Source organism: Bombina bombina, chromosome 5 (genome assembly GCF_027579735.1).
Source record: "Bombina bombina isolate aBomBom1 chromosome 5, aBomBom1.pri, whole genome shotgun sequence".
NCBI classification, from domain to species: Eukaryota; Metazoa; Chordata; class Amphibia; order Anura; family Bombinatoridae; genus Bombina; species Bombina bombina.
Window position 1 is genome coordinate 787,508,830 of NC_069503.1, and position 23,569 is coordinate 787,532,398.

A 23,569-nucleotide genomic window follows, 5' to 3' on the forward strand; every position below is an offset into this window, starting at 1 on the left:
TCAACTGCATCTGGACCAGGAGACCAGAGATTCTCTTCTCTGGTGGTTGTCTCAGGACCACCTGTCTCAGGGAATGTGTTTCCGCAGGCCAGAGTGGCTCATTGTAACGACAGATACCAGCCCTCTAGGCTGGGATGCAGTCTGGAACTCCCTGAAAGCACAGGGCTTATGGTCTCGGAAGGAATCTCTTCTCCCGACAAATATTCTAGAACTGAGAGCGATATTCAATGCGCTTCAGGCGTGGCCTCAGCTTGCTGCAGGCCAAATTCATCAGGTTTCAGTCGGACAACATCACGACTGTAGCTTATATTAATCATCAAGGAGGAACAAGGTGTTCTCTAGCGATGATGGAGGTAACCAAAATAATCCGATGGGCAGAGGATCACTCTTGCCATCTCTCAGCAATCCACATCCCAGGAGTAGAGAACTGGGAGGCGGATTTCCTAAGTCATTAGACTTTTCATCTGGGGAAGTGTGAACTCCATCCGGAGGTATTTGCCCAGCTGATTCAGCTATGGGGCACACCAGAATTGGATCTGATGGCGTCCCATCAGAATGCCAAACTTTCTCGTTACGGGTCCAGGTCCCGGGATCCCAAGGCGGTACTGATAGATGCTCTAGCAGTGCCTTGGTCCTTCAATCTGGCCTATGTATTTCCTCTCCTTCTACGTCTGGTTGTCAGAATAAAGCAGGAGAGAGCTTCGGTGATTCTTATAGCACCTGCGTGGCCACGCAGGACTTGGTATGCAGACCTAGTTGACATGTCCTTGGTTCTACCATGGACTCTGCCAATGAGGCAGGACCTTCTAATCCAAGGTCTGTTCACGCATCCAAATCTAATTTCTCTGCGTCTGACTGCTTGGAGATTAAACGCCTGATTCTATCAAAGCGTGGTTTCTCTGAGTCGGTCATTGATACCCTGATTCAGGCTAGAAAGCCTGACACCAGGAAGATCTATCATAAGATTTGGCGCAAATATCTTTATTGGTGTGAATCCAAAGGTTACTCGTGGAGTAAGATTAGGATTCCTAGAATATTGTCTTTTCTCCAAGAAGGTTTGGAGAAGGGATTATCAGCTAGTTCCTTATAAGGACAAATATCTGCTTTATCTATTCTTCTACGAAAACGTCTGGCAGATGTCCCAGACGTTCGAGCATTTAGTCATGCTTTGGTCAGAATCAAGCCTGTATTTAAACCTGTTGCTCCGCCATAGAGCCTAAATTTAGTTCTTAAAGTTCTTCAAGGGGTTCCGTTTGAACCTATGCATTCCATGGATATTAAGCTTCTATCTTGGAAAGTTTTGTTTTTATTAGCTATCGCTTCGGCTCGAAGAGTTTCTGAGCTATATGCTTTACATTGTGATTCCCCTTATCTTATTTTCCATGCAGATAAGGTGGTTTTGCGTACCAAACCTGGGTTTCTTCCTAAGGTTGTTTCTTATAAGAATATCAATCAAGAGATTGTTGTTCCTTCACTGTGTCCTAATCCTTCTTCAAAGAAGGAACGTCTGTTGCACAATCTTGATGTGGTTCGTGCTTTAAAGTTCTACTTACAAGCAACTAAATATTTCTGTCAAACATCTTCATTGTTTGTTGTTTATTCTGGTAGGCGGAGAGGTCAGAAGGCTACGGCTACCTCTCTTTCCTTTTGGCTGAAAAGCATCATCCGTTTGGCTTATGAGGCTGCTGGCCAACAGTCTCCTGAAAGAATTACTGCTCATTCTACTAGAGCTGTGGCTTCCACATGGCTTTTAAAAATGAGGCTTCTGTTAAACAGATTTGTAATGCGGCGATTTGGTCTTCGTTTCATACTTTTTCAAAATTTTACAAATTTGATACTTTTGCTTCTTCAGAGGCTATTTTTGGGAGAAAGGTTCTACAAGCAGTGGTGCCTTCCATTTAAGGTCCCGGTCTTGTTCCTCCCTTCATCCGTGTCCTAAAGCTTTGGTATTGGTATCCCACAAGTAAGGATGAATCCGTGGACTCGATACATCTTACAAGAGAAAACATAATTTATGCTTACCTGATAAATTTATTTCTCTTGTGATGTATCGAGTCCATGGCCCGCTCTGTTAATTAAGGTAGGCATATATATTTTTATTTTTAAACTTTCATTCACCACTGCACCCTATGGTTTCTCCTTTTTCTTCCTAGCCTTCGGTCGAATGACTGGGGGGTGGAGCTAAGGCTATATAGGCAGCTCTGCTGTGGGTGCTCTCTCTGCCACTTCCTGTAGGGGAGGAGAATATCCCACAAGAAAGGATGAATCCGTGGACTCGATACATCACAAGAGAAATACATTTATCAGGTAAGCATAAATTATGTTATCCTACTTATAGGTCGTATGCGTTATAATGTAAAAGAGTTACTAAAGGTAATGCCCAATATTGAGCATATGGGGCAAGCATTTGTATGTGGGTGACTTATGGTGGTGAGAGTTTACTTATTTTTCTTGAATTGTTATAACTTGTAGGAGAAATTTAATCATATCAAAGCTCTGCGTACGTTAAGAAAAGCTTAAAGAAAAGTACAGTGCCATTTATCTAGTTATAGAACTCACTGAGAAATCTATTTTATAAATACCTGGGCAAAATTTGAGAGAGGAGTGTAATATGGACAGGTGGCATATATAAAAACAGGAATGTCAGGACTATAATACACTAACATGAGGCTACCTAATATATATATATATATATATGACTATCATTGCCCCTTAACTTGAAAATATAAGAACATAGTAACTGTTGAAAGAGTGAGCATAAATCACTAAGGTTTCAGATTCGAAGATCTTCATAAGGAAAGAGTATTATATTGGAGCCTCTGAAATGAAAAACTTCACCTGTGTACATATATATATATATATATATATATATATTTGACCAAAGGCTAACCAGCAATGGCGAACTATAAAATCCTCCATGTGTGCCAGAGCTTCTGCTCAGTTTCTTCTAGCCGATACCTATTTTACAGCTGCCCAAACTTCGTGCACTCCTAATTATTGGACACAGAGTCTAAGTCAATAAAGAGGGAGATTGCTTCAGGGCAGATAAAATCAGGAACCTGGGACCGCTGGGGACCAGGAGATCCAGATGAGCACATGTCCCATATCGTCTTCTGAGGCTGCTAGCGATTTGCCAGGTACTACTTCGTACTCCTTGAACTGATAGATTTGATACAACTATGATGCGGGAGTTCTGGCCTTCGATGTAAGGAAGTCTCTTAGGATAAGGCACTGATTATATAAAATGGCGTTCTTTAACTCATGGCTTTGCCAACAGAGTGGTAGATAGCATAGGCCAGTGGCACGATCACTGTCAGGCTCACTGTTTTCTGGAGCTACATTCCAAGTATTTAAAGTGTCAGTAAACTTTAAAAATAATGTTATTTAATTCTGCACATAGTGCAGAATTATATAACATTATATTAGCCAAACTTTATAAATCATAATTTCCCCTTTTAATTTTTTTTAAAAAACGCTGTTTTACAGACCCGCTCTCTGTACTCTGCTGAGCGGGTCTATTATATTCACAAAGCGCATCGGGCCAGCTGTATAGTCACAGCCCGGCCCGACCGCGCCATAAGACTAAGTTCAGCTTGCTGCTGCTGTCAGACAGAGCAGGAGCAACCTGCACTTAGTCTTATGGCGCGGTCGGGCCGGGCTGTGACTATACAGCTGGCCCGATGCGCTGTGTGAATATAACAGACCCGCTCAGCAGAGTACAGAGAGCGGGTCTGTAAAACAGCGGGGGATTTTTTAAATTAAAAGGGGAAATTATGATTTATAAAGTTTGGCTAATATAATGTTCTATAATTCTGCACTATGTGCAGAATTATATAACATTATTTTTAAGGTTTACTGTCCCTTTAAGTTCTTGGGTCTTTCAGTTGAGTTTAGAGGCTTTGTTAATGTATTAACCCTTGAAGTTAGTCACATATATATATTGGTTGGAGAAAGCCACAAAACATTCAGAGCAAAGATATATCCTACTTATAGGTCGTATGCGTTATAATGTAAAAGAGTTACTAAAGGTAATGCCCAATATTGAGCATATGGGGCAAGCATTTGTATGTGGGTGACTTATGGTGATGAGAGTTTACCTATTTTTCTTGAATTAAGTGTTATAACTTGTAGAAGAAATTTAATCATATCAAAGCTCTGCGTACTTTAAGAAAACCTTATAGAAAAGTACAGTGCCATTTATCTAGTTATAGAACTGAGATATCTATTTTATAAATACCTGGGCACAATTTGAGAGAGGAGAGTAATATGAACAGATGGCATATATAAAAACAGGAATGTCAGGACTATAATACACTAACATGAGGCTACCTAATATATATATATATGACTATCATTGCCCCTTAACTTGAAAATATAAGAACATAGTAACTGTTGAAAGAGTGAGCATAAATCACTAAGGTTTCAGATTCGAAGATCTTCATAAGGAAAGAGTATGATATTGGAGCCTCTGAAATGAAAAACTTCACCTGTGTCTCCATGTGTGCCAGAGCTTCTGCTCAATTTCTTCTAGCCAATACCTATTTTACAGCTGCCCAAACTTCGTGCACTCCTCATTATTGGACACAGAGTCTGAGTCAATATAGAGGGAGATTGCCTCAGGGCAGATAAAATCAGGAACCTAGGACCGCTGGGGACCAGGAAATCCAGATGAACACATATCCCATATCGTCTTCTGAGGCTGCTAGTGATTTGCCAGGTACTACTTCGTACTCCTTGAACTGATAGATTTGATACAACTAGGCTCTGCATAGTGATCGGGCTGTCGCAATTTACCAGGAGGTCGGCCGCACCATCCTGGGTGTCAGCTGAAGGAGTCTGTTGGTGAGGCCTACTTATCAGCGCTGATGCACCTATACCAGTTATGGTGTAGTCGTGGACCTGTCCCCGCTTAAGCATTGAAGGTGTTCTAGCTGCTTCTCCCCTCTGCCGCCAGCCTCTCGAAGTGTGTGCCTCCGTTTGATCTCCCTCAGTAATTTGGGGTTCCGTCTGCTGTCTCATGACACTTGCACTTACTCCCACCTCAGGTGCTCCATCTACATGCACCACAAATTGGGTTTTAATTGTATACATAAGCTCTTCAAAACAGTTATGCTTCCGTGTGTCTAGCTTTTTAAGTAGATCTTATTGTGGCGATCTTCCTCCATGTTTCCAATGGATGAAGTGTGTACAATGGGTGTGCAGTAATAAAAACTGCTTCTTTACCCCGGAATCCGGGGGGGGGAATGATGCGTGAATTCTGACCTGCGATGTAAGGAAGTCTCTTAGGATAAGGCACTGATTATATAAAATGGCGTTCTTTAACGCATGGCTTTGCCAACAGAGTGGTAGATAGCATAGGCCAGTGGCACGATCACTGTCAGGCTCACTGTTTTCCCAAGCTACATTACAAGTATTTAAGTTCTTGGGTCTTTCGGTTGATTTTAGAGGCATTGTTAATGTATTAACCCTTGAAGTTAGTCACCAGAGTCAGGAGCTACATAAAAACACAACCGGTCTCTTTGTCAGTTTACTCCGCCCCCACTATGTGTGAGATTTTATTGGGCTCATAGGCTGTTTGATTTATGGCTGGAACGCACAGGTTTTTACTTTCACTTTGAGTGCTTTGTAGCTTGGCGCGCTTTTTCTCATAGCAGGGGCAGTCCTGCCTTGTGCACCATGTGACCGGGAGTGGTCTCACTTTCATTTCCTCTTTTCATGACCAAGCTGGCTGTCGGAGAAGACACTATTTTTCTGTATTGTCTGGGTCTAGGAGGTAGTGAGTGCCCCAGCCATTTGGAGTATAAAGGTGCCGTTTTTGAGAAATAAAAGATTGTTTAATTTCTTTGTCCTACTGTCATTATCGTAAGCTATGGAGGATTCTGAGATACTAGAGGGTACTCCCTCTATGCCAAATAGTAATACCTGTTTATATTGTGAGGAGGCCTTGGTATGCCCGCACTCTTAACTATGTTCCACATGCCTTGACAATGTTATTAGGTCAAAGATGGTTAATCCCTTCAGTACCACTGAGCCGTCCACCTCTGAGGACTCGCCATCCAGTGAGGTGCATACCCAACAGTCATCTCCTTCTACACATGCAGCTTCCCGTAGCACGCTTGATCCTCCATCTAGAGGGAGCCTTTTACCATCAGATTTTACCGCACAGTTAAAAACGGCGGTGTCTGGGGTCCTCAGTGCTTTACCTCGTCCCTGCTAAGCGGAAGGTTAAACATGGCTCTCCTGCCCAGGGGTCATCATGTAATTTATTGGATTTCTCTGCTTTGTCTCAGTTATTCGAGGATGAGTCGCACTCTGAGGCTTCAGAGGGTGAACTTTCTGGGACGGAGTCTGCTGCCTCTAAGCCTCCTGCTGCAGAGGAACCAGCCTTTAGATTTAAGATTGAACACTTACGTTTTATTCTAAAGGAAGTCCTCTCTACATTAGAGGTTCCAGAGGCCAAGCTGCCTGATGAACCTTTGATTCCTAAATTAGACAGAGTTTACGAGGACAGGGTAGTGTTCCTGTGCCTGTAAAGATGGCGAACATTATTAAGAACGAATGGGACAGAATTGGATCTTCCTTTTCCCCTTCGTCTTCCTTTAAAAAATTATTCCCGGACTCTCAATTGTAGTTGTGGTCTTCCGTCCCTAAGGTGGATGGTGCTATCTCTACACTTGCCAAACGTACTACTATCCCACTTGAGGATAAGAAGATGGAAACTCTTCTAAGGAAGATGTTTCAACATACGGGATACTTGTTTCAACCGACAGCGGCCGTTGCCGCGGTTGCTGGAGCAGCTACCTACTTGCGCGACTCCTTATCGGAATTAATCGAGGTGGAGGGTCCCGTCAACGTTATCCAGGAAAGAATTAAAGCATTGAGAATTGCTAATTCTTTTGTGATGCAAATATGCAGATTATTCACCTAAATGCTAAGGTTTCTGGTTTTTCGGTTCAGGCCCCTTGGGCGCTCTGGATGAAGTCCTGGTCTGCGTATTTAACTTCTAAGTCCAGACTTCTTTCCCTCCCCTTTAAGGGATTTTATTTGGTCCAAGCCTGGACTCCATTATCTCCACGGTTACGGGGGGCAAGGGTGCCTTCCTACTGCAAGATAAAAAGAACACGTCTAAGGGACAAAGTTCTAATTTTCATTCTGATAAATCCCAATGACAGCAGCCCTCCGCTAAGCCCGAGCAAACCAAGAGTACTTGGAAGCCTGCTCAGTTCTGGAATAAATCCAAGCAGAGCAAGAAGCCCGCCGAAACTAAATCGGCATAAAGGGGCGACCCCCAATCCGGCGCTGGATCGTGTAGGAGGCAGACTGTCACTCTTTTCAGACTCTTGGTTCATGGATGTACAGGATTCATGGGTCCTGGAGGTCATAGCTCAGGGATACAAGATAGGTGTCAAGTCTCATCCTCCCAAGGTCAGATTTCTCCTCTCAAGCCTGTCTTCCAGACCAGAAAAGAGGGAAGCCTTTCTGGGGTGCGTGCAGGATCTGTCCTCCTTAGGGACCATTGTCCCGATACCTATCGCAGAAAGAGGTTTGGGATACTATTCAAACCTTTTTGTGGTCCCAAAAAAGGAGGGAACTTTCCGTCCGATTCTGGACCTAAAGTGCTTAAACAAATTTCTAAATGTCCCCTCATTTAAGATGGAGACAATAAGGTCCATCCTTCCCTTAGTTCAGGAAGGACAGTTCATGAACACTATAGATCTGAAGGATGCTTACCTTCACGTTCCAATCCACAAGGATCACTTCCAGTTCCTAAAGTTTGTGTTCTTGGACCAGCAATTCCAGTTCATTGCACTTTTGTTTGCGTTAAATACTTCTCCATGGATTTTTACGAAGGTTCTAGGGACTCTTCTAGACATTGCCAGAACCTGGGGTATAGCAGTAACTCCCTACTTGGACAATATTCTGGTACAAGCACCATCTTTTCTTCTGGCGGTGGACCTTCAGAATCTCTTCTCACTCTTCTTCGATCTCATGGATGGAAGATAAACCTAGAAAATAGTTCTCTTATTCCAAGCACCAGGGTAGAATTCCTGGGTACTCTAATAGACTCCACATCCATGAAGAACAGAGACGTTGCAAGCATGCTTCGGCATGTCTTGCCCTCCGGACCTCCTTAAGGCCCTCTGTGGCTCAGTGTATGGAGGTAATTGGTCTCATGGTGTCCATCATGAACATCATTCCCTTTGACAGGTTCCGTCTCAGACCGCTGCAACTATGCGTGCTGAGGAAGTGCAACGGCGATCATTCGGATCTGTCTCAACAGATTTCTCTGGACAACCGGTCAAGAGAATCACTCTCTTGGTAGCTCTGTCCACATCATCTGTCCCAAGGGACATCCTTCTTAAGACCATCCTGGGAGATTTTGGCTACGGACACAAGTCTATCAGGACGAGGAGCTGTTTGGGGTGCCAAGAAGGCACAGGGCCTGTGGTCTCAGGAGGAACACTCCCTCCCGATCAGTATTCTGTAACTTATGGCAATCTTCAATGCTATGAAGGCTTTTCCCCTTCTGGGTTCGTCCCGGTTTATCAGATTCCAATCAAACAACATAACCTCAGTGGGTTACATCAACCATCGGGGGAACGAGAACCTCCTAGCAATGAGGGAGGTATCTCGAAATCTGGAGTGGGCAGAAGCCCACAGTTGTTCGCTGTCAGCGATCCACATTCAATCCTTTCATCCAGGGGAATGGTCTCTCCATCCTGAAGTGTTTGCAGAGATATGCAAAAGGTGGGGGACACCGGAGATGGACCTTGTGGCGTCTCGTCTTAATACCAAGCTACCCAGATATGGGTCGTCGTTCAGGGATCCTCAGACGGAGCTAATAGATGCATTAGCGGTGCCATGGACGTTCAGTCTAATTTACCTTTCCCGCCGTTACCACTCCTTCCTTGTGTAGTGGCCCGCATCAAGCAGGAGCAGGCATCAGTGATAGTGATTGCTTCATTGCGGATCTGGTGGGGATGTCATCTCCTTCGTGGAAGTTACCTTGTTGCAGGGATCTGCTGGAACAAGGTCCTTTTGTTCATCAAAATCTAGATTCTCTGAGGCGGACTGCGTGGAGATTGAACGTTTAGTCCTAGAGTAATTGATACTCTCATTCAACTTCGTAAACCGGTTACTTGTCGCATCTATCATAAGGTGTGGAGAACCTACTTATTCTGGTGTGAAGAGCGCAGATTTTCCTGGCATAAAGTTGAGGTTGCCAGGATCCTATCCTTTCTCCAGGATGAACTGGAGAAGGGCCTTTCTGACTGTTCCCTGAGGGGACAGATTTCGGCCCTATCTGTTTTACTGCACAAGAGGCTTTCCATTGTTAAGTCTCTGATTAGGATCGGACCTGTGTTTAGATCTAAGGCTCCTCCTTGGAGTCTAAATCTTGTTTTTGAGGTTTTGCAACGGGCTCCGTTTGAGCCTATGCATGAGATTGACATTAAATTGTTGTCCTGGAAGGTTCTTTTTCTACTGGCTATTGCTTCTGCACACAGAGTATCTGAGCTTGCCGCCTTGCAATGTGAGCCTCCTTATCTGGTGTTCCATTCTGATAAGGCTGTCCTACGTACTAAGTTAGGTTTTCTTCCTAAGGTCGTGTCAGACCGCAACATCAATCAAGAAATTGTGGTTCCTTCCTTGTGTCCCAATCCTTCTTCTGCGAAGGAACGTTAGCTTCATAATTTGGATGTGGTTCGCCCCTTGAAGTTCTATCTTCAGGCTACTAAGGATTTTAGACAAACTTCTTCCTTTTTTGTTGTCTATTCCGGGACTTCCTTATCTTTTTGGTTAAGGAGTGTTATCCGCTTTGCTTATGAGACAGCAGGACATAGATCTCCTCAGAGGATTATGGCTCATTCTACTAGAGCAGTGGCTTCCGGTCCAGGTACAGCAGGCCCATCTATCCTAGTTAACAGGCTTGACCTGTTTAGGTATTATCTGGGATGGGTGCTTGATACTGGATCATATGGATCTAGGTGTCCGGGAGGCCGGAACTAGGCTTCTTTTCTGGACAAATGTCTTGTCAGATAAAGGGAAGTTTTTCAATTGACCTTTGGAGTCATTGTCCCTATATCTATTGAACCGTGGGAATATCCTCCATTGTTGGTGCATGCCCTAATAGGGGGAGGGTCTCCCCGTCATAATTGGGTTCTATGATTTTAAGCAGAGCTTATTAGTTCTTCTTTTCGTTGGAGAATATAAGGTTCTCCCTTCCTTTGTTGGGAAGAAGGATGTCTTTCCAGTTTCAACCTTTTGAGCAGATCCGGTTCTTAGGAATCGTATCTTACAGTTAACCTCGTTCTGATCCTAGGTTTCCTTCTAGAGATCTGGGGTTTAAAGTGCCAGTATCCTGCTTCCAGATTTTACAGTAGTTCTCGGGCCTCAGCTTTCTGGGTTTCTTACCTTCGCCTGTTATTAGACCTTTAGGGATTTTCTTGTGTCTTCTCAATCCCCAGAGTTGTATCTAGACCGGAGTTGCTGGTGTAGACACCAGGGTGGATCTTGGATGCTGTTTTGTCTTATGAACAGGAATTTTTGCTGATATTTTACGAAATTTCCCTTTGGGTTATGTCCTCCAGTCCCCCTTCTGGTCTTTGTTGACACGGGGGGTGGAGAGTGTTCTATTCAGCCGAGGCCGAGACTACCTGGTTCTCCTTACATACATTTTCAAAATTTTTACTAGTTTGATATTTTTGCTTTGACTGAAGCAGCTTTTGGGAGATGGGTTTTGCAGGCTGTGGTGTACTCAGAATGGGGTCTGCCTTTTCTTTTTACCCTACCGTTTTCGTTCAGTGTCCTCTAGAGCTTGGATATATGTTTCCTATAAGTAAGGAATGAAGGCGTGGACTCTCCTCATATTAAGAAGGAAATCATAAATTTTGCTTACCAGATAACTTCCTTTCCTTCTGTATGAGGAGAGTCCACAGCCCCCGTCTGAATTCTCCGTTGGGTAGACTTAAAATTTGTTGTTCTTCTGGCACCATTTATACCCTGATATTTCTTCTACTGTTCCTTGTTGCCTTGGCAGAATGACTGGGAGATGAGGGAAGTGGGGGAAGTATTTAAGCCTTTTGCTGGGGTGTCTTTGCCTCCTCCTGGTGGCCAGGTTCTGTATTTCCACAAGTAAGGAATGAAGCCGTGGACTCTCCTCATACAGAAGGAAAGGAAATGTACTGGTAAGCATAATTTATGTTTTGGCAGGCTGTGATGCCTTCAGATTAGGGTCCGCCTCTCTTTTTGTCCCTCATGTTATTCAGTGTCCTCTAGAGCTTGGGTATAAGTTTCCCAACAGTAATGAATGATGCAGTGGGCTCTCCTTATATTAAGAAGGAAAACATAAATCATGCCATGTTCTCCAATGGGCGGCCCTCTAAATTATATTTTTCTTCTGGCACCATTTATACCCTGATATTTTTCCCACTGTTCCTTGTTCCCTCGGCAGAATGACTGGGGGATGGGGGAAGTGGGAGAGGTATTTAAGCCTTTAGCTCGGGTGTCTTTGCCTCCTTCTGGTGGCCAGGTTCAGTATTTCCCAACAGTAAGGGATGATGCCGTGGACTCTCCTTATACAGAAGGAAATGAAATTATCTGGTAAGCATAATTTCCCACCCTTTTTTCCTTTCTGGACTCTACAGCTTGGGTATTAGTTCCCAACAGTGAGAAATTGTGGACTCTCACCACCTTAAGAAAGCAGAATTTATTCTTACCTGATAAATTCTTAGTTGTGAAAGTCCACAAACCCACCCAATTTTTCTTAGTGGTGACAGTTCTAGTTGGCACCTCTTTACCTTACTGTCTTTCTTACTACTTCCTCCTATTCTTGGCTATAAAACATACTAGTTAGGTCAGGGAAGTAGGAGGGATATTAAAGCTCTGGTGTAGGGTGTCTTTGCCTCCTCCTGGTGGCCAGGTGATGAATTCCCAACAGTAAGGAACCGTGGCACTTAACACAAAGAAAGAAAGGCCTTTATAAGGTAAAAATAAATGTATGTTTTTTTCTAAATTAGGGGAATAGTTTTCCCTGAAATGTTAAAATGAAATAATAATAATGAAATAAAGTGTCCATTTATTTAAAAAAACTGTGTGCTTAGTTAAAGGGACATGAAACCCATTTTTTTCCTTCATTATTCAGATAGATTGTGTAATTTTAAACAACTTTCCAATTTACTTCTATTATCTAATTTTGTTTTGTTCTCTTGATATACTTTGTTTAAAAGAATACCTAGGTATACTCAGGAGTTGCTGATTGGTGGCTGCATATATATGCCTCATGTTATTGGCTCACCTAATGCACTCAGCTAGTTCCCAATAGTTAGTTTCTACTTCTTCAACAAATGATGACAAGCGAGTAAAGCAAATTTGATAATAGTAGTAAAATAATAGTAGTAAATTATAAAGTTGTTTAACATTGTATGCTCTATCTAAATCATGAAAGAACATTTTGGAGTTTCATGTCCCTTTAATATTACAGCAAGACAAGGTAGCGTTCTGAGAGTATAAATCACCAACATAAGATCAAGCCAGGAGAGAGGTCTTGGTTAAAACGTCCATTTTATTTGGTATTACATGTAAAAACCAAAGAGCACAGCAGACAGGTACTGCAGCTGACGCGTTTCCTGCCTCTAGGGCACTTCATCAGTTTAATATTACAGACTGAATGTGCACACCAGTTGAATTAGATTTACTATCTCAAGCTCTTTTTTTCCTCTTCCTAAACCTATATGTATGAAATATCTCTTTTAAAGAGACATGCAATTATACAATTTATCTACAAGGAAAAAAACAAAAGGGCGCCTCATGGTGTAGCAGTGTGATTTATGAAACAAAATATGAAATCCCAAGTAAGATGAGGCACTATATAGATTGATAGTGCAAAAAGGCAGGCTGGATGTTGCAGCCACCAGCTGGCTGATACTCCCGGCAACTACCTGCAGGGGAATTCTCCTTATAACACAAGAATCTCCAATATCCGGCCACAGGCCATTTGGAAAGTTACAGCAACCTCTTTCCACAAACAGTACAGTGCAACTTTAAAAAAATGGTAAAAACTTTAATAAAATATCAGTATACAGCTGATCTGATAAAAAGCGATTTTCTCAGCTCAAAATACGAGCCGTTTTATCAGGCATGACAATAAAGTGGAAGTGCGCTCTTTACAGTGGGTATTGAAAAGAATCACCCCCCTTGAAAATAATCACATTTCCATCTTAATATGAGGAGACTCCATGGCTTCTTTCCTTACTTGTGGGAATACAGAACCTGGCCACCAGGAGGAGGCAAAGACACCCCAGCCAAAGGCTTAAATACCTCCCCCACTTCCCGCATCCCCCAGACTTTCTTTACCTTTCGTCACAGGAGGATGGCAGAGAAGTGTCGGAAGATTCGGAGTAGTCTCTTATGGAGGGTAGTACTCTTCGGTATGGGACTGGATTTTTAAGTAGTCCTGTCACCCTCTCAGTGAGAGCATTGATGAAGGTTAGGGTCTGGAGATGCAGGGAGAGTCTTTATGCGAAACCAACCAGACTCGTATTAACAGCTCCTAAGCATTCAGTGTTGACGAGTTTCACTGCCTGCTTCTATCACTCAAGTCCATATCAAACTTTAGAGGCTGTGTGTCTGATCCACAGTGTTGATTCCGGTAAGATCGTTTTATTTTATACTCATATGATACGTAAGAAGACAGGGTCACAGTGTGACTCCCTTATCTGTGTGGAATCAAGTGTTAATATCTCCGGAATGAGATTATTGAACAGGGGGGATTTATACATGATTTGCTTTATTATGTTTTATGCTGCGAAATGTGTGAGATGAGGCTCTGGCAGATGTGAGAACTTTCAGGTTTTACTTTCGTCTTTGGATAACTGCGCAGCCTGTTACTTCGTGCGCTTTTCTCCTGCAGCAGGGACGGTCCTGCATGGCTCTCCATGTGACCGGGTGTGGCCTCACTTGTTGGATTTATCTGAAACTAGATTATCTGCTGATGAAGACGCCTCTGATACTTGAGAGGAGGCTCTTTCTGGGTCGGAATTGGCTGCATCTAAGCCTCTGGCTGCGGAGGAACCAGACTTTAGATTTAGGATAGAGCACTTAAGCTTTCTGTTAAAGGAAGTGTTGGCTACTTTAGAGGTTCCGAAACCCAAGTTACCAGAGGAACCTTCTATTCCTAAGCTTGATTATAAGGACAGGGTGGTGCCACAGACTTTCCCGGTTCCCGTAAAGATGGCAAATATTATTAGGAATGAATGGGAAAGACTTAGATCTTCTTTTTCCCCTTCTTCTTCCTTTAAGAAATTGTTTCCGGTCCCTGTCTTTCAATTGGAGTTGTAGGGGTCGGTCCCTAAAGTGGATGGAGCTTTCTCCACGCTTGCTAAGCTCACCACTATCGCACTTAAGGATAGTTTGTCGTTTATGGAGTCCATGGATAAGAAACTTGAAAGTCTGTTAAGAAAGAGGTTTCAGCACACGGGGTATTTATTTCAGCCTGCAGCGGCGGTTGCTGTGGTGGCTGGAGCCTCTACCTATTGGTGTGACTCTGTCGGAGATGATCAAGGTGGAAACTCCCCTCGAGGAAAGCCAGGAAAGAATTAGTGCCTTGAGGGTAGCTAATTTGTTTAACTGTGATGCAAACATGTAGATTTTTCGCTTGACATTAGGTTTTTCTGTTCTAGCCTGTAGGGCTGTGTGGCTGAAGTTTTTGTATGCTGACATGACTTCAAAATCTAGATTGCTTTCCCTTCCATTCAAGGGAAAGTTTATTTTCGGACCAGGCCTGGACTCTATCATATCTACGGTCACGGGGGGGGGGGGGGGGGGCAAGGGTGACTTTCTACCGCAGGATAAGAAGAATAAACCTAAAGGGTCATAATTTTCATCCCTTTCGTTCGGATAAATCCCAACGCCAGCAGCCCTCCGTGAAGCATGATCAATCCAAGGGAACTTTTTAAACCATCTCAATCTTGGAATAAATCCAAGCAAAACAAAAAGGCAGCTGAGCCAAAATCGGCATGAAGGGGCAGCTCCCGATCCGTCACTGGATCGTGTTGGGGGCAGACTATCTCTTTTTGTGGAGGCTTGGCTGGGTGACGTGCAAGACCCTTGGGTTCTGGAGGTCATTGGTCAGGGTTACAGGATAGGTTTCAAATCTCATTCACCCAGGGGCAGATTCCTCTTATCAAACCTGTCTTCAAGACCGGAAAAACTAGATGCTTTTCTAGGGTGCGTGAGGGATCTCTCCTCCCTAGGAGTCATTGTACCAGTACCTCTACCAGAGAGAGGTCTGGGGTACTACTCAAACCTTTTTGTGGTCCCAAAGAAGGAGGGTACGTTTCACCCAATTCTAGATCTAAAGTGTTTAAACAAGTTTATGTCTGTCCCATCGTTCAAGATAGAGATAAGGTCTATTCCGGCCCTAGTTCAAGAGGGACAGTTCATGACTACAATAGACTTGAAGGATGCTTACCTTCATGTACCAATACACAAGGATCACTTTAAGTTATTTAGATTTGCTTTTCTGGACCAGCTCTTCCAGTTTGTGGCTCTTCCGTTTGGCCTGGCTACTGCTCCAAGAGTCTTTACGAAGGTTCTAGGGGCTCTGCTCGTGGTAGCGAGATCCAGAGGTATTGCAGTAGCGCTTTATTTGGGTGACATCCTGGTCCAGGCTCCGTCCTGTCGGCTGGTAGAAGACCATTCAAGAGCTCTTCTTCTACTCTTGAATGGAAGATAAACTTAGGAAAGAGTTCTCTGGTTCCCAGTACTAGAGTAGAATTCCTGGGCACGATAGATTCTATATCCATGAAGATATTCCTTACAGACCAGAGACGTTGCAAAATGACTTTCAATTGTCTTGACCTCCTTTTGGCCATCTGTGGCTCAGTGTAAGGAGGTAATTGGGCTCATGGTGTCAAGCATAGATGTCATTCCATTCGCCAGGTTCCATCTCAGGCCTCTTCAGTGGTGCATGCTGAGGTCATGGAACGGCGATCACTCGGATTTATCCCAACAGATTTCTCTTGAAAACCGGTTGAGAGAATCGCTCTCTTGGTGGCTCTGTCCAGATCGCCGGTCCAAGGGGACATCCTTCTTGAGACCATCCTGGGATGTGGAGCTGTTTGGGGTGCCAAGAAGGCACAGGGATTGTGGACTCGAGAGGAATCTCTCCTTTTGGAACTTCGAGCGATCTTCAACGCTCTGAAGGCTTGGCCTCTTTGAGGTTTGTCCCAGTTTATCAGATTCCAATCGGACAATATTACCTGGTGGCTTACATCAACTATCAAGGGGGAACGAGAAGCTCCGTAGCCATGAGGGAGGTATCTCGGATTCTGGAATAGGCGGAGGCCCGCAACTGCTTGCTGTCAGCGATCCACATGTGGACAACTGGGAAGCAGACTTTCTCAGCAGACAATCGTTTCATCCGGGGGAATGGTCTCTCCATCCCGAAGTGTTTGTGGAGATTTGCAACAGATGGGGGACGCCAGAGATAGATCTCATGGCGTCCAGACTCAATACCAAGCTACCCAGATACGGGTCGTGATCCAGAGATCCACAGGCAAAGCTGATATATGCCTTAGCAGTGCCCTGGGGGTTCAAACCAATCTACATTTTTCCACCGTTGCCACTTCTACCTTGGGTAGTGGCCCGCATCAAGCAGGAGCAAGCCTTGACTATTTTAATTGCTCCATCGTGGCCGCAAAGCATGTGTTTTGCAGATCTGGTGGGGATGTCATCATCTCCTCCATGGAGGTTACCCTGTCGCAGGGATCTGCTGGAACAGGATCCTTTTGTTCAACAAAATCTAGATTCTCTGAGGCTGACTGCGTGGAGATTGAATGTTTAGTCCTAGCCAAGAGAGGTTTCTCTGAGAGTGTGATTGATACTCTCATTTAAGCTACAAAGCCGGTCACCCGTCGCATCTATCATAAGGTGGAGGACCTACTTATTCTGGTGTGAAGAATGTGGATTCCCCTGGCATAAGGTCAAGGTATCCAGGATTCTTTCTTGTTCTCCAAGACGGCTTGGAGAAAGGATTGGCCGCTAGTTTCTTATAGGGACATATTTTGGCTCTATCTGTGTTGTTACACAAGAGGCTCGCTGAGCTTCCTGATATAAAGTCGTTTGTTCAGGCTCTGTCTAGAATCAGGCCTGTGTTTAGACATTCCGCTCCTCCTTGGCGTTTAAATTTGGTTCTTAAGGTTTTGCAGAGGGCTCCGTTTGAGCCCATGCATTCAGTTGACATTAAATTACTGTCTTGGAAGGTTCTTTTTCTACTGGCTATTTCTTCGGCACACAGAATTTCTTAGATGGTGGCCTTGCAATGTGAGCCTCCTTACCTAGTTTTTCTCGCTGATAAGGCTGTTCTTCGTACTGGGTCGGGTTTTCTCCCTAAGGTTGTGCCTTTGGCTGGGGTGTCTTTGCCTCCTCCTGGTGGCCAGGTTCTGTATTCACACAAGTAAGGAATGAAGCCATGGACTCTCCTCATACAGATGGAAAGGAAATTATCAGGTAAGCATAATTTATGTTTTTGTTGCGTTGCAGCCTGAAATAAAGATAGACACATTTTTTGTTTATCCAGTTGTAATTACTCAGTGCAACTTATAGCATCCAAGTGAAATATATAACACCAACATGTCAGGCAAAAAGAAAGACAATTTAAAAACAGAATCACTGAGTGCGAAAAAGGATCACCCGCTTGTGTCAGTATTTTGTTGAACCACCTTTTGCTTTAATTACAGCCTTTAGTCTGTTGTGATATGTCTCTACTAACTTTGCACATCTAGACTGTGCAATATTTGCCCACTCTTCTTTGCAGAACTGCTCCAGTTCCGTTACATTTGATGGTGACCGTTTGTGGACTGCAGTCTTTAAGTCATCCCACAGATATTCATTAGAAGTCTGGGCTCTGACTAGGCCATGCAAGGATATTCACCTTTTTTCTCCTTCAACCACTGTGTGTTCATTTTTGCTGTGTGCTTTGGGTCATTGTCATTTGGAAGGTAAACCTTCTTCCCATTGACATCTTCCTGGCAGAGGCCAGCAGATTTTCCTCAAGAATTTGACTGTATTTTGCTCCATCCATTATTCCTTCTATCCTAACAAGTGCTCCAGTGCCTGCTGCAGAGAAATACCCACATAACAGGATATTACCACCTCCATAGTTTACTGTAGGTATGGTGTTATTTGGATGGTGAGTTGTATTGGATTTCCTCCAGACATATCGTTTGGTGTTGAGGCCAAATAATTCAATTTAAGTCTCATTTGACTATAACAATTTTTTCCATGTGGCCTCAGAATCTCCTAGGTGCGTTATGGCAAAGCTCAGTCGTGACTGCATTTGGCCTTTCTTGAGGAGTGGCTTTTTTCTTGCAACCCTCCCATACAAGCCACAATTGTAGAGAATGTGTGATATTGTTGTCACATGCGCACAATGACCACTCTGTGTTATAAATTCCTGCAACTGCTTCAGTGTTGCTGTGTGCCTCTTGGTAGCCTCTCTGACCAGTTTCCTCCTGGCTCTTTCATTCAATTTGGAGCAACGTTCTGATCCAGAGAGAGTCTGTGTTGTACCAAATACCTTCCACTTCTTAATAATAGACTTCACTGTGCTTCTAGGCATTGATAAAGCCCTTGATATTTTTTTGTATCCATATCCTTACTTGTGCCTGTCCACAACATTTTCCCGGAGATCTTTTGACAGTGCCTTGCCACGCATAGTTGATTGTTTGCTTCATTTGCACTACCAGGGACTGAGATGCCCCAGGGAAGCTTTTTTCATGCTGAGCTAATCAATATGCCCACAGCTGATCACAGTTGAAGGTCAGATGGCTTTGTGTGTGCCGTTGAGAAGGTGATTAGCTACACCTGAGTTTGAGTTTACAATTTAATTTTAGGAGAGGTGATCCTTTTTCCAACTCAGTGATTTTGTTTTTGAATTGGTTTTTTTTTTTTGCCTGACATGTTGGTGTTATATCTTTCACTTGAATGTTATAAGTTGCACTAAGTAATTACAACTGGTTAAACAAAAAATGTGTCTTTATTTCTGGCTGCAAAGCAACAAAATGTGATTATTTTCAATACCCACTGTATATACATCATTATATGCACTGATTATTGTTTACAGAAACACCTAAAATATGCTATTAACTTGCATCAAAACAAATATAGAACGTCTAAAAGGGATCAACAGTGGAATTTGCATGTGTATTATCTGACTGTTATGTATAATCATTCTAAAACTAAAAACAATGCAGTCACATAACCCCAGTAAATTGTAAGTTCTTATTGATACAAACGTACACGTAACTGAAATTCCATCATCTGTAGTGTCTGTGGAACCCCTAAACAGATATTTATGAAACCTAAGTGGTATTATATCTTAAAGGGAAATTAAAGGTACATGAAACCCAAATTTTTTCGATCATGATTCAGACAGATAATACAATTTTAAAGAACTTTCCAATTTACTTTTATTTAATTTGCTTCCTTCTCTTGTTATGCTTTGCTGAAAGGTTTATCTAGGAAAGCTCAGGAGCCGCAAAGAGCCTAGGTTCTAGCTGCTGATTGGTGGCTGCATATATATACTGATTGTCATTGGCTCATCCATGTGTTCAGTCAGTAACCAGTAGTGCATTTCTGCTCATTCAACAAAGCATACCAATAGAATGAAGAAAAAATTGATAATAGGAGTAAATTAGAAAGTTGCTTAAAATTGCATGCTCTATCTGAATCATGAAAGAAAAAATTTGGGTTTCATGTCCCTTTAATGAAAAGATGATATAAAAAGATGAAAGGCATAGAAAAAAAGTCTCAAACTAAAAAAAAGTGCATCAGAGAGGCTACATAACTTACATGTATTACAGTCTCATAGCTGTCTAGAGAAAGATGCTATTAATTTAAAAAACAAACTACAAAAACGTCGCATTATGAGACCGCTACACATTCTAAAGGTGGACTATGAAGAATTGCTGATTGTAGCAGATACTATTGGATAAAAGCAGTCATGTGATCTCCACTGCGGTCATGTGACTGAATTGTTTTTAGTCTTCTTTTCTTTTTTTTTTCTATTGTGGTGCATATTAGAATGATTATACATAAGTCAGATAATACACGTGCAAATACCACTGTTGATCCCTTTTAGACGTTCTGTATTTGTTTTGATCATGATGCAAGATAGTAGCATATTTCAGGTGTTTCTGTAAACAATAATAATTACTATTGCAACGTCTGCATACAATGATGCATATAAAGAGCTCACTTCCATTTTATTGTCATGCCTGAGTAAACGGCTCGTATTTTGAGCTAAGAAACTCGTATGTTTTTTAACATCTCGCTTATGTTTTATTAAAGTTTTTAGCACTTTTATCAAGCTGCAGTGTACTGTTTGCGGAAAGTGGCTGCTCTAGGATTTTGGAGACTCTTATGTTATAGGAAGAATTCCCCTGTAGGTAGTTGCCGGGAGCGACATCTAGCCTGCCTATTTGCACTATCCCTCTATATAGTGCCATCTTACTTGTGAGTGAACCATTTTATATTTGTTTCATAAATAACACTGTCTATACCATGAGGCGCCCATTTGTAGATACATGTTGGGTTTACCGCACTTTAAGAAAAGGAGCTGCCCTGGTGGTTTTGATTATTCTTTTGGATCAGACACAGGGATTCTTCTTCCATTTACAGTACTGTTTGTAGTATAGCGCCCCCTGTTACTTTGTATACCAAGTGGCTTAATTATATTATTTATATTGTTAGATTGCACACACACAACTATCTGCAGAAAGTAAAAATGGAAGCAATTACATTGCAGCTTTATGTCAAACTGTGTGGAACATTGTTTAGTGACACATTTTTGTTATGTTCTTAATACTTTTATAATTTCAGGCTCAGGGCGGCGATGGAATACTGCAGAGAATCAAGAGAGTAGTTTACGATGCCAAATCTACAGTAGTGGTAAGTAAAATATAATACTAGAATTCCGTTTAATATTAGGCCTGTATGTGAAGAAAATAAAATCTTGGCACAGTATCTCTGTACACACAGTCATTAAAAAAAGCTTTGAAGAAAATGTTTTTCTTTATGCTACTTTTATATTCAGAAACCTTTCTTGTGGCAAAATAAGTGGAAAACTTCATATTATATATCTTTACCCACTGATCTGTGAAATAAGAGACAATTTTGTTCTCCTGCTTCAGATTACTACGCAGCAATAAAAATGCTGACCATAAAAAGCAGTAGAAAAAAATCAGGGAAATTTTATATATATATATATATATATATATATATATATATATATATATATATATATATATATAATACAGACAGATATGAAATCTTGTTTTCTTCTGTTGTGTGATCAGTCCACGGGTCATCATTACTTCTGGGATATTAGCTGCTCCCCCACAGGAAGTGCAAGAGGATTCACCCAGCAGAGTCGCTACACAGCTCCTCCCCTCTACGTCACCCCCAGTCATTCTCTTGCACCCAAAGACTAGATAGGAGGTGTGAGAGGACTATGGTGATTATACTTAGTTTTTAGAACTTCAATCAAAAGTTTGTTATTTTACAATAGCACCGGAGCGTGTTATTACCTCTCTGGCAGAGTTTGAAGAAGAATCTACCAGAGTTTTTCTTATGATTTTAACCGGAGTAGTTAAGATCATATTGCTGTTTCTCGGCCATCTGAGGGAGGTAAAAGCTTCAGATCAGGGGACAGCGGGCAGTTGAATCTGCATTGAGGTATGTCGCAGTTGTTATTTTCTGAATGGAATTGATGAAAAAATCCTGCCGTACCGTTATAATGAACATGTATGTATACTCTACACTTTAGTATTCTGGGGATGGTATTTCACCGGAATTACTCTGTAAAAGTACATTAAACCTTTTATTAGGTATTTTTCATGTTAAACGTTTTTGCTGGAATGTAGAATCGTTTGCATTAATGAGGTACTGAGTGAATAAGTATTTGGGCATTATTTTCCACTTGGCAGTTTGCTTGTGTTAATTATGACAGTTTCGTTTCTCTCTCACTGCTGTGTGTGAGAGGGAGGGGCCGTTTTTGGCGCTCTTTGCTACGCATCAAAAATTTCCAGTCAGTTTTTCTGCATGATCCGGTTCATCTCTAACAGAACTCAGGGGTCTTCAAACTTCTTTGAAGGGAGGTAGATTCTCTCAGCAGAGCTGTGAGACTTATATAGTGACTGTGATTTTAAACGTTGTTTAAAATTTAATTAGTGTTATTTTACTAATGGGAACAAACCTTTGCTAAAAGGTTGTGTTGTTTGTTAAGAGTGATGCTATAACTGTTTTTTCAGTTCATTGTTTCAACTGTCATTTAATCGTTTAGTGCTTCTTGAGGCACAGTACGTTTTTATTAAATAAAATTGTAACCGAGTTGCATGTTTATTGCTAGTGTGTTAAACATGTCTGATTCAGAGGAAAATACCTGTGTCATTTGTTCCAATGCCAAGGTGGAGCCCAATAGAAATTTATGTACTAACTGTATTGATGCTACCTTAAATAAAAGCCAATCTGTACAAATTGAACAAATTTCACCAAACAGCGAGGGGAGAGTTATGCCGACTAACTCGCCTCACGTGTCAGTACCTGCATCTCCCGCCCGGGAGGTGCGTGATATTATGGCGCCTAGTACATCTGGGCAGCCATTACAGATAACATTACAAGATATGGCTACTGTTATGACTGAAGTTTTGGCTAAATTACCAGAACTAAGAGGCAAGCGTGATCACTCTGGGGTAAGAACAGAGTGCGCTGATAATTCTAGGGCCATGTCTGATACTGCGTCACAGCTTGCAGAGCATGAGGACGGAGAGCTTCATTCTGTAGGTGACGGTTCTGATCCAAACAGATTGGATTCAGATATTTCAAATTTTAAATTTAAATTGGAAAACCTCCGTGTATTACTAGGGGAGGTTTTAGCAGCTCTCAACGATTGTAACGCTGTTGCAATACCAGAGAAAATGTGTAGGTTGGATAAATACTTTGCGGGTACCGGCGAGTACTGACGTTTTTCCTATACCTAAGAGATTAACTGAAATTGTTACTAAGGAGTGGGATAGACCCGGTGTGCCGTTCTCACCCCCTCCAATATTTAGAAAGATGTTTCCAATAGACGCCACCACACAGGACTTATGGCAAACGGTCCCTAAGGTGGAGGGAGCAGTTTCTACTTTAGCTAAGCGTACCACTATCCCGGTGGAGGATAGCTGTGCTTTTTCAGATCCTATGGATAAAAAATTAGAGGGTTACCTTAAGAAAATGTTTATTCAACAAGGTTTTATATTACAACCCCTTGCATGCATCGCGCCGATCTCGGCTGCGGCAGCATTTTGGATTGAGTCTCTGGAAGAGAACCTTAGTTCAGCTACGCTGGACGACATTACGGACAGGCTTAGAGTCCTTAAACTAGCTAATTCATTCATTTCGGAGGCCGTAGTACATTTAACCAAACTTACGGCTAAGAATTCAGGATTCGCCATTCAGGCACGCAGAGCGCTGTGGCTAAAATCCTGGTCGGCTGATGTAACTTCTAAGTCCAAATTACTTAGTATAC

The 23,569-nt window shown here is 42.4% G+C and overlaps 1 protein-coding gene across 1 annotated transcript in view; it reads left to right on the forward strand.

Moving 5' to 3' along the window:
* Positions 1 to 23,569, forward strand: part of LOC128660829 (protein disulfide-isomerase TMX3) — a 203,601-nt gene that overhangs the window by 151,690 nt on the left and 28,342 nt on the right. The window contains exon 7 of the mRNA XM_053714875.1: positions 20,881 to 20,949. Coding sequence (XP_053570850.1) covers positions 20,881 to 20,949 — 69 coding nt within the window. The remainder of the gene's footprint in view (positions 1 to 20,880; positions 20,950 to 23,569) is intronic.